At 66.9% G+C, this 10578-nt stretch overlaps 4 protein-coding genes across 4 annotated transcripts; 2 read left to right on the top strand and 2 right to left on the bottom strand.

Moving 5' to 3' along the window:
- Positions 1–179: 179 nt before the first annotated feature.
- EMIHUDRAFT_122095 (hypothetical protein) lies at positions 180–1771 on the bottom strand (the record flags this gene model as incomplete). Its single annotated transcript, XM_005791495.1, has 2 exons — positions 180–611; positions 737–1771. 2 exons carry the CDS (start codon positions 1769–1771, stop codon positions 180–182), a joined length of 1467 nt encoding a protein of 488 aa, XP_005791552.1.
- Positions 1772–2429: 658 nt separating this feature from the next.
- Positions 2430–5291, top strand: EMIHUDRAFT_122096 (hypothetical protein; the record flags this gene model as incomplete). Its single annotated transcript, XM_005791496.1, has 2 exons — positions 2430–3277; positions 3434–5291. The coding sequence occupies 2 exons, from the start codon at positions 2430–2432 to the stop codon at positions 5289–5291; spliced, it is 2706 nt and encodes a 901-aa protein (XP_005791553.1).
- Positions 5292–8144: 2853 nt separating this feature from the next.
- On the top strand, positions 8145–8456 carry EMIHUDRAFT_49035 (hypothetical protein; the record flags this gene model as incomplete). The annotated part of the gene is made up of 1 exon (XM_005791497.1): positions 8145–8456. A coding segment is annotated over one exon (312 nt), but the record flags the coding sequence as incomplete, so codon positions are not given.
- A 205-nt stretch (positions 8457–8661) lies between these two features.
- On the bottom strand, positions 8662–10557 carry EMIHUDRAFT_460415 (hypothetical protein; the record flags this gene model as incomplete). Its single annotated transcript, XM_005791498.1, has 5 exons — positions 8662–9201; positions 9326–9382; positions 9493–9855; positions 10039–10122; positions 10552–10557. 5 exons carry the CDS (start codon positions 10555–10557, stop codon positions 9052–9054), a joined length of 660 nt encoding a protein of 219 aa, XP_005791555.1. The 3' UTR covers positions 8662–9051.
- Between the last annotated feature and the right edge of the window lie 21 nt (positions 10558–10578).

Genomic DNA, 10578 nt, shown 5'->3' on the forward strand with positions numbered 1-10578 from the left:
CCTCCTCCTCCTCCTCCTCCTCCTCCTCCTCCTCCTCCTGCCCCACGGAGCCGCTCCTCAAAGGCGCGGCGCACGCCCACGACGTGCGGCTCGAGCGCGAGCGCAGGCCACTCCTCGCGGTCCTGGTCCGCGTAAGAGAGCTGTTAGGGTTAGGGTCAGGGTTACGGTTAGGGTTAGGGTTAGCGGTCCTGGTCCGCGTACGAGAGCTGGAACGAGTCCATCGACGCGCGCTCCGTGAGCAGGGTCATCGCGTGACGCGCGCCGGCGTGCCCGCGCCAGAGCGGCGAGCGGGAGCGGACGTGCCACAGCCGCGCGAGAAGGCGGTGGCCGTCGATGACGAGCGGCGGGCCGGGCAGCAGCGCGTAGTCTGCTCTCGACGGGTCCGCCTCGCGCCGCGTCGAGGAGAGGAAGCGGTCGAGCAGCCTCGCGTCGAAGCCAGCGGCGAAGTCGACGCCGAACCGAAACTGCGGAGGCATGTCAAAGACCCACACGCGTGGGCGCGGCGGGCGGCTCGCGCCCTGCCCTGCCTCGCCTCCCCGCCGCTCGTCGCCCTCCCTCCGCCTCCGCCGCGCCGCGCGCCGCGCGAGCGTCCGGTTGGAGTGCGCCTCCACCTGGCGGGCCGAGCACGCGTCAGGGACGTGTCCTGGTGCTGGGTGGCCTGGGTCGCAGAGCGCATCTCTCGCCTCGGGACTATCCCGCCTCGGGGCTAGTCATGAATGCGCTTGCCGACTACTACTCTTCCCGCCTCGGGACTGCCGTCCGCGGCGAGGCGGAGGGCGCAGTCGAGGCCCCAGTAGCCCACGTCGCAGTTGCAGAAGCCCTGCCAGTCGCACGTGCCGCGCGCCGAGCAGCGGGCAGGGCACGCAGGGCCCCAGTGAGGCGCCGGCCCGGCGGCGCCATCTTCTAGCGGGCCGGCGGCGCGGCGCGGCAGCTCCTCGTCACAGGCCGGCCCGCCCACGCCCGCCCGAAGGCCGCCTGCGAGGAAGCAGCCGCACCGGGCCGCGGCGGTGGCGGACGAGGCGCCGGTGGAGGAGAGCCACGGCCGGCGGCGTCGCCTCGCCGGCGCTGGCACCGGCTCACACCAGCCGCGGCCGCCGCATTCGCGGGGGCACCGGCCGAGCGGGAGGAGCGGGAGGGGAGGCGCGCTGCCGTTGAGAAGGAGGCGCGGCGGCTCGGCGAGCAGGCAGGAGTCGGCCGCTGTCGCGTCGGCGGGGTCGACGACCGCCCGGATCTGCGCGGCTCTCTGGCGGAGCGGCGCGAGGACGGCGGCGACGGCCGGCAGCTCCTCGTCCATGTTACGCGAGGCGAGCGACGGCGTCAGCCCGAGCCGGAGCGTGTCGTGCGCCGCCGCGAAGGAGAAGCGGCGCCACACCGCGGAGCTGGGGCGAGCGAGCACCTCCGCGAAGCTTGACGCGCCGCCGGCCGAGCCCGACTCGGCCAGCGAAATGCACGGCGTGGTCCAGCCACGCATGCCATTCAGCCGCGAGCGCTCAAGCAGGAAGGGCGCGGCGACCCATTCCGCGAGGCACTCGCACGCCACGGGGCCGATGGCGCTGCGGTCGTCCCAGCGATCACGCGCGGGGCCGTTGTGGAACGCGTGGAGCACCCACGAGCGCACGGGAAGGTGGCCGCCAGACGGCAGCACGCACGACGGGAGCAGGCTCTGCTCGCAGCTTGCGCCACGCCAGCCGACCGGACACTCGCACCAGCCGCGCCACGGATTGCACACGCCGAGACCGCAGTCGCGGTGCGACTGGCACGCACGCAGCATCTTGGCGGTACTGCTGATGAGAGGTCCGCGCAAACGAGAAGGCGAGGCGCGGGCAGCAAAGTAGTGTTTTTGTGTAACCTCCGAGCAACCTCCGAGTTCCTCGCATGTGAGGCGGAGAGAGCCGGCACGCCTAGATCTCAGCCATACACTCCTACCCGATGATGGCTGAGATCTAGGCGTGCCAGCCATCCTTATCACGGATGGCTGCAATTGCAGGATCCTAGCCACTCCGCCCTGCAAGCACGCGCCATTTTGGCTGCCTTCCAGCCAGTGCAGCCATCCTCCGGCCGATGGCTGCGATGGCTGTGTCCCGGCCATCCGCCCGGCCGCATGATGGCTGTCATACAGCCGTCGCAGCCATTTGGCCGGAGGATTGCGGCCGCCTATGCTAAAATTTGAAGATTACAAGGAGCCCACAGGAATTGATTGCGACTCGCCGCTTTCCTCCCGCTGTGACTCTGTGTGAGCTCTGTGTCTTGATTTGCCAACAATAGACCTACAACAATGTCAGTTTCGCGCGCGTTTTTGGTGTGTAATGAATCAGTGGGAAGAAGGTGCATAGAGCTCTACTTTTAGCTTGCTGGGGAGAAGGTAAAGTGTGTCTCGCCGGCCGGGCGCTCGTCCGGCCTATACACACACAACTTCTCGTCGCTGTCCGATGCTGGGCAGCAGAGCCGGACGGGCAGCGCCCCTCCTTGCTTTGCTGCAGCTTATTGGGGTGACTGGCGAGTGTAATCCCTTCTGCGAGAAGAAGACCGACCCGTGGGAGTCGCTCTGCACCTGGAATGGCTGCTACGGTTGCAGCGAATGTTACGTCCCGCCTGCAAGCCCGCCACAATGCCAGGGCTTCTGTGCAGCAAAGACGCAACCCTGGGACACCCGGTGCAGCTGGGCCGGCTGCGGCGGCTGCACCGAGTGCATGCTTCCTCCGCCGTCCCCTCCCGCGCCGGCGTGCAGGTCGTTCTGTGAGGACAAGACGCAGGCCTGGGATGACAAGTGCGCCTGGGCGGGCTGCATCGGCTGCTCCGAGTGCGGCGCCGAGTCCGAGTGCAAGCCATTCTGTGAGACCAAGACGCAGGCTTGGGATGCCAAGTGCACCTGGAGGGGTTGCAACGGCTGCTCCAAGTGCTCTCTCCCTGCGCCGGAGTGCAAGCCGTATTGTGAGGACAAAACGCAGGCCTGGGATGACAAGTGCACCTGGGCGGGCTGCATCGGCTGCTCCGAGTGCGGCGCCGAGTCCGAGTGCAAGCCATTCTGTGAGGCCAAGACGCAGGCTTGGGATGACAAGTGCACCTGGGCGGGCTGCAACGGCTGCTCCGAGTGCGGCGCCGAGTCTGAGTGCAAGCCATTCTGTGAGACCAAGACGCAACCATGGTCGATAAAGTGCTCATGGCACGGCTGCTCGGCCTGCAGAGGCGAGTGCAATGCGTGCAAGCCCTCCTGTGCGGTCAAGACGGACCCGTGGGAGATGCTCTGCAGCTGGAACGGCTGCTCTGGCTGCACCGGGTGCGCGCCCTCGTCCCCGCCGCCGTCGGTACCGCCCTCGTCCCCGCCGCCGTCAGTGCCGCCCCCCACACCGCCGCCTCCGACGCCACCACCACCCTCCCCACCGCCTCCGGCCCCGACGGGAGCACCATCGGCCACCCCCACCGCCTCCCCCAGCCTCTCGCCAACGGCCTCGCCATCTGCTCCATCAACCACAGCGGCCCCGGTCACCCTTCCACCAGCGCCGCTAGTAATCACACACGCGTTTTCGCCGCCCTCCAACATGACCACCTCCGTCACCTACGAGGTCTCTCTCACTCAAGGGCGGAGGCGAGAGCTGCAGACTGTGACCACGGCGGACCTTAAAAGTGCCGTGCAAGCGGCGTACGCCGGCTCCGGTATCAGCCTCACACTGGCTCAGATCAGCCTCGAGGACCTGGGCAGCAACAAATACAAGGTGACAGTGACATCTCCCGACTGGCCGAGCGCGACCGATGTCTACGAAAAGACCACCAACCAATTGCTCGCCGACATATTGCAGCAGCTGCCTGGTCACAGCCAAGTGCAGTTCGACTCTCTCCCCGTGATTCGCGTGGTCGCCCCATGCCAAATCGATTACGCGCTGGTGGGCAACGGCTACTGCCTCTCCGACCCCTTTGCCGATGCGCTCGAACCGGCCTGCAAGGCTGAGGAGATGCAACAGCCGGCAGGAAGCCGCAACCTTCAGCGTTGCTTCGACGACAGCGCCCGCATCAAGTGGAATCCGGCGTTCACATGGCAGTTCCCCCTGGCCTCGCCGCCCGCCAACGACGGCACACACCACGACTGCGAGGCGGAGTGCAGCGCGAACCTGGACTGCATCGGCTACATGACAGAGACCGAGAACTCCGACTATCCTACCCTCGGACCTAGCTTTGTCTGCATCACGATACTCAATTCCGACTACCTAGCCAGTGGTGGCATCAACTACGTGGACGAGGAGACGCGGAACCACTGCTTCGAGAAGCGGTGCACGCCTGCGATCAGCGGCATCGTAAACCCCACCATCCTCTTTGCCGATTTATTCCTCAAATTTGGCCTCCTGAATCCGCCCGATGGCACCCCTTGCACCCCGCCAACAACCGACCCAGCGCCCGACCCGCAGACACAGCCAGGGGAGCTCACAGCGAAGTTTTATGCGGGGTCGAATTTTGCTGCAAACGGAGGCGGCCGACCTTTCGCTCAGAACATTCTGGAACCTGCCATCCTCGAGGGGCTGAACGCGTTGCCGCTCGACCCACTCGACCCTACTGGGGGCAAGGTTGGCGACTACCTCGTGGACGAAACGCATGGGGCGTTTGGTGGGCTAAAGGTGAACCTCTGGCATCTAACTGTGCAGTGCGAGGACAGGTACGGCGCGAGTGTTGTCCCGACGCCACAGGTGGGCACGAACACAGCCAGCAGCCAATGCGATTACAATGAGGCGTACAAGGCGAGACACGCGCCCTGGACGTGTGGCACTTCCAATAGCCAACCGTGTATCCAGACGTTCTCGTCGAACTCATTCGGGCGTGTCTGCGATAACGAGTGCCTCGACCAAGCGTTCCGCAATGCGTGCCGCATCTGCTGCGACTCTTGTCCCCAGCCCGCCGGCTGCCTGAGCTATGGGGATGGAGCTTGTGACCCAGTGACAGGCATCTGCAATGGCAACTGCAACTGGGCTAGCGGCTACGACATGGAGCCGGCAAACCTCGACGCTCTGCGCGGCTACGTGGCGGTCGGCTTTATCAGTAGCGACCCCGCCCTTCAGCAGCGGGTGTTGCGGCGCATCGAGTGCTACTACGCCACGGATGGCTTCAAGGACCGCATCAACGCCAGGATGGCCGCCGTTGCGCAGGAGCGCCGTTGCGACGGAAGCGGGCCCAGGGACGGGAGCACCGAGCTGCACAAGATCGAGGTGGTGCAGGTGGATGTCGTGCAGGGGCGGCCCGCGGATTTGGGGGTGTCATCATTTAACGGGTTTGAGGGCGACGTCATCGTGCCGACGGGCTGCTAATCTGTGTTCAGAGATCAATAGGGCAGTTCAGATCACACACATCACATCCGGGCCTACAGACAACATCAAATGTCGAGGACGGAGAGCATTGCTAGAAATCGTACCAAGCTCTGTCGAGCGGGAGCTCGGTCAGGGGTGGTAAAGAGATGTAGGACCTTCTTCCTATAGGTCCGCCTCTCACACCCTCACTGTCTGCAATATGGTTTATTTGTTTCTTATCAACCTATCTGTGTACTGTGAACAAGCCGACTGTCTGTGCTTGTGCGTCTTGGGTCCCGGGGTTGTGTTGTTGTGTGAAGGACGTATTTCCTTCTCAATAACATGAGGGGGCCGTCTGCTGTGTCCTTTGTAGTGCCAGTCCCGTACCCGGTGTCGTGCGAGAGAGTTTCGTCGTAAAATTCTCTAACAAGGCTGGCGCTATGCGTTCACATAGCGCCAGCGGACGTATTTTCTTCCTCATAACAAGGCTGTGAGGTGAAAGGACGTCCGCCGCAATTCGGACAATGCTCTTTCCCACGCCCGCCACATGACGCCCACCGCCGCCGCGTTGGGCGGCGCGCGCCGACGCCGACCATCACCACCGACCGACGGCTCGCACGGCCGTGCGGTGAGCAAAAATTTGGGTCGCTGCGCGCCTGCCGGATGCTCTGCGACGTCTGGACGCTCGCCAGAAACGCCAGGAAGCTTGCCTTCCACCCCTGGGCCCGAGGGCGAACAGCAGTGGTCGGCAGCCTCTGCGACGCTCCGATCGGCTCCTCGACCTCACCGCCTGCGACGAGCCAGCATGGCTCGTCGCTCGACGGCAGCCTGCCCAGTATGCTCTCGGCATTCTGTACAGCCTCGCCAGGCTCTCTGAGACGGCCTGCAGGGCCGGCGCGGACCGCCTCGGGCGCGATGGCCCTCCTCAGTACCTACCCCTTCGATGCCTGTCGGCTCTCCAATCTCGTCGCCGGCGGCAGGCCCGCATTGCGCGCTGCTCGATGGCAGCCTGCTCAAGTACGCTATGGACAGTGACTTCTGCCTCGCTGCTCTTACTGCAGCCGCCTCCGGGGCCGGCGCCAGCCGCCTCACTTCGCCAGTGCTGTCTACGCCGGCGACACGCGTGTCGGCTCGCCGCCCGCGTCGCCCGCGGCGGGCCCGCATGGCGCGCCGCTCGTCGGGAGCATTCCCAGCAGGCTGTGCAGGGCAGTCTGCCTCACTCAGGGCGCCGCCACCGCTGCGCGGGGCCGCCACCGGCGCTGCTGCCGTGAACACTGCCGCCGTGTACGTCACCATCGCCTCTCTTCGTCGCCGAACTCGCCGACGCCGCTCGCCGCTCGCCGCCGCCCTGCCCTGCCCTGCCCAGCCCTCGCACAAACAAACCAACACACACACACACACAACACACACACACATTCACACACACACACAACACACCCTGCCCTCACTCGAGCGCCCCGCGCCCTCCCGCCCCACGCCCTGCGCCTCACGCCTCGCGTCCCACGCACGCCCCGCGCCCCGCGCCCCCACGCCCCTCACCTTGCGCCTCACGCCTCCCCCCCACCCTCTCAGGCATTTCTCCTCCCTGCTGCTCGCCGACTCCTCCTCCCCCCGCATGACCGACGACTACCCGACCTTCGGCGACTCCTCCCTCTTCGGCGCCAACGTCTACTACCCGTTCGCGGCCCGGTGAGGGGCGGGAGCGCAGCCATTCCAACGGCTGGGAAAATTTCTGAACGGCCGTGCATGCGCCTGCATGCCGGACAACTAAGAAGGTCCCTCGCTCCCGCTCCTCCCTCGGAAGACGCGCGCCGGCCTGGGGGACTCGCTTGCGATCCCGCTCCAGCCAGAGGCCGCGTGAGGCGTGTGGGGCGGTGCACGCTGGGGCTCGGCCCCAAGTGCGCTGGCCTCGCGTCTCGAGGGGAGGGCGGCTCGTAACTGAGGTTCGCCGTCAGGGACAGTCGTCCTCCCCTTCTCGGCCGGGCAACTAGGTCATTGAGGCCCCCCCCGGGGAAGAGACCGAACGGCCGGCCGACACTCTCGGCCATTCCAACGGCCAGGCCGCTCGCTTAAGGCTGATTGGCTAGACGAGCGGCCTACCTCCAACGGGGCTGACTGGCACGAGGAGGAGAGGTCATCCGGATGTGGCGGGACGCCGCCGGGCACCTGGTTGCTCTCCTCCGCCAGACAGCCCCTCCCGACGGGGACGCCACCACCCTCGCCCAGGGATCTACAACGCTGTCTTAAGGTCCGACAGGTTCGGCACCGGGCACCGCCTCGGTATACAAAATGCGCCTGCGGGCGGACCCTCACAGATCACAGATCACAAGGCTGTGAACAAGCCACCGCGGCTTCGCCAAGAAGTTGAGAGACAGCTCCGAGTTGCGTATGCGCACTGCTCGAGCTGCCGCCGCTGCGACGGCCGCCGCGGCGGCCGCTGCGACGCTATCCTCGGCTCGTCCTCGCCACGCTGCGTCCGCCGCCGACGACGACGTGCGCGCCGCCGTCCAGCTGCGTGAAGCCGCCCTCCGCGCGCGGGCGGTGCTGAGCGATCCTCCGCAGATGCTGCAGCGGTGTGCGCGCTCTGCTTGGCGGCAGCACGCCGGCGTCACGGCCATGGACGAGCTGGCGAGGCGCCAGGCCGCGCTGAGTGACTCGCTCGCGTCCGCCGCAAACTCGTGGAAGGAGCGTCAGGGCGTCAGGCCGGCAGAGCTGCGGAGCCTCACAGAGGCGGTCTCGGACACAGAGGCCGCCGTGCGCGGCGCGCGAGCCTCGGCGGTGCGTGCCGCAGCCGCAGTCCCGTGGGGTGAGGTGCTCGGCAGCTCACGCCTCGAACCGGCGACTGGTAGCGCGGCGGCCGATGCGCCGGGGGCGGAGCGGCTGCGAGGGCGCGTGGTCGGGCTCTACTTCACTGCGTCGTGGTGCGGGCCGTGCCGCCGCTTCACGCCCAAGCTGGTCCAGCTGTACGAGGCCGCCGCACGCGCATCCCCGCCCGACGGTCTCGAGTTGGTGCTGGTCTCGTGGGACGAGATTGGCGACGAGCGGAGGGAGTACGCGCGGCAGGCGGGGATGCGCTGGCTGGCGCTGCCGCACTCGCGCGAGGCGCGCGCCCTCGCCGACGAGCTCACCCTCCGGTACGACGTCACCTCCATCCCCGCCCTCGTCGTTGTCGAAGTGTCGGCCGACGGCAGCTCGGCGCGCGTGCTGAGCCGCGATGGGCGGATGGACGTGGAGCGAGGCCACGCGCCGTGGATGTCGAGGGTGCTCGGGTGAGGCAACCTGCGCGAGGATTTGTGCCACCGCCGGCGGGATTTGGGCTGCGTGCAACCTTAACCGGCACGCGCCGCGGTGCACTGTTTTTCTAACACGACATGGATGTAATGAGTAATGCTTAATGGGCGCGGCGCCGCCCGCGCCCGCGCCCCCGCGCTCGCACACGATTGAGCATACCCGGCTCGCGGGTCAGCGAGACAAAATGTGCTCATTGCCACGCATTGGCGCAACGCGCAACCACCTAAACAGCCTTCAACTACGTGCGTCGGCGCACCTCGCCCCCCCGCACAGCCACACGTCCCTCCAAGTCCAACGAGCCCCGGGCCGTGCGGCGGGCATATACTGGCTGCACCCTCCTCTGCACCGCTAGAAGCCTCGTTGGACCTCCTCGGCCGCATACCTGCACCGCACCACCACCACCCGCCCACGCTACACGGCGCGACAGAGCCCGAGCTGCTGCACGGAGCCCGAGCTGCTGCCGCGCCCGGTGGTGGCGCTCTGGCCGCCCTCACGGGGAGGCGCCGTCGCGAGGCGAGTCGCCAATCGCGGCGACCGCGGGCGCGCCGGCCGCCTCCTCTCTCGGCTCGGGCACCGCCTCGCCGGCTCGGCGAGGCGCGTGCACCAGCTCCTCGTTTGGCGCGTCGACCCAGTAGAGCGCCTGCGGTGGGGGGGCAGGGGGGCGGGGGGCGGGGCGCCGCTCAGCCCAACGCCCTCACGGGCCGGGCACAAGGAAGCGCTGTGCGCGCGGCGGGCTTGAGCGCGGTCGCAGCGCGGGTGGTCACCTCCTCGGTTAGCTCCGCGCGCAGCACGTCCATGTAGTCCGCGCCCATGATGTTTACCTTCATGCCGCGAGAAGGACGCGAGGCTCAGTCTACCTCTCTCGCCCTCGACCTCTCCTCTACTCGAGCGAGCCGCGTGTGAGTACGGAGGGCGGCCATGGCAGAGGCACCTTCTCCTTGACCGACTTTGGCAGCACCGTCGAGACCATCCGCCAGGCGCCGTTGGCGAAGCCGGGCGCGTTGATGACGGTCGCCTTGCGGAAGGAGGACGGGTAGTGCGTCGCGAAGGCGGAGAGCACGTCCTTCGTGAAGTTGAGCGCGGAGAAGGTGAGCATGTGCGTGCCCAGTCCCGCGAGGTCGAAGATCTCGTACGTCTGACCCTCGGTCAGGTTGGCCGTGTCGGCCGCGTGTTGGTCGAGCCGCCGCTGCAGGCAATCCACGAGCCCCAGGTAGAAGGCGTTGAGCTTCTTGCGGTAGTTTGGCGTGCTCGTGATGCCCTTGAGGTCGAAGCGGCCCAGCCGCTCAATCTTGACCTGCGAGCGTACTCCCCGGCGGTCGACGCCTCTCCTCTCGGGAATGGGCCCTCGCCGCCCGCCTCGAGAGGGGCGAGTGAAAGGGTGGCGAGCAGCCCGGGCCGGGCAGCCGTTCTAGGAAGTGGCTAGGACGTGTCTAGGACGTGTCTAGGACGCGTCTAGGAAGTGTCTAGGAAGCCGGACCGGGCAGCCGTTCTTCGCAAAGCCACAGTGCATGCCAATCGGGCAGTACTGCGTCGCCCACTCGCCGTCGGGCATCTCGCTCGCCTGAGAGAGAAGGGAGAGAGGGAGGCAGGGGCGAGGGGCGGTGAGGGGCGGGGTTGGCCCGTCGTCCCGTCCCGCGGCCACTCCACTCCCACAGAGACCCCGTCGCCGCGTGGTCGCGCACCGCCATCCAGGAAGTGTCTAGGAAGTGTCTAGGAAGTGTCGCACCGCCATCCAGGAAGTGTCTAGGGAGTGTCTAGGAAGTGTCGCACCGCCATCCAGGAAGTGTCTAGGAAGTGTCTAGGAAGTGTCGCACCGCCATCCAGGAAGTGTCTAGGGAGTGTCTAGGAAGTGTCGCACCGCCATCCAGGAAGTGTCTAGGAAGTGTCTAGGGAGTGTCGCACCGCCATCCAGGAAGTGTCTAGGGAGTGTCTAGGAAGTGTCGCACCGCCATCCAGGAAGTGTCTAGGAAGTGTCTAGGAAGTGTCGCACCGCCATCCAGCGCGTGGACGCGATCGG

The sequence above is a fragment of the Emiliania huxleyi genome (genome assembly GCF_000372725.1).
Source record: "Emiliania huxleyi CCMP1516 unplaced genomic scaffold EMIHUscaffold_1119, whole genome shotgun sequence".
NCBI classification, from domain to species: domain Eukaryota; phylum Haptophyta; order Isochrysidales; family Noelaerhabdaceae; genus Emiliania; species Emiliania huxleyi.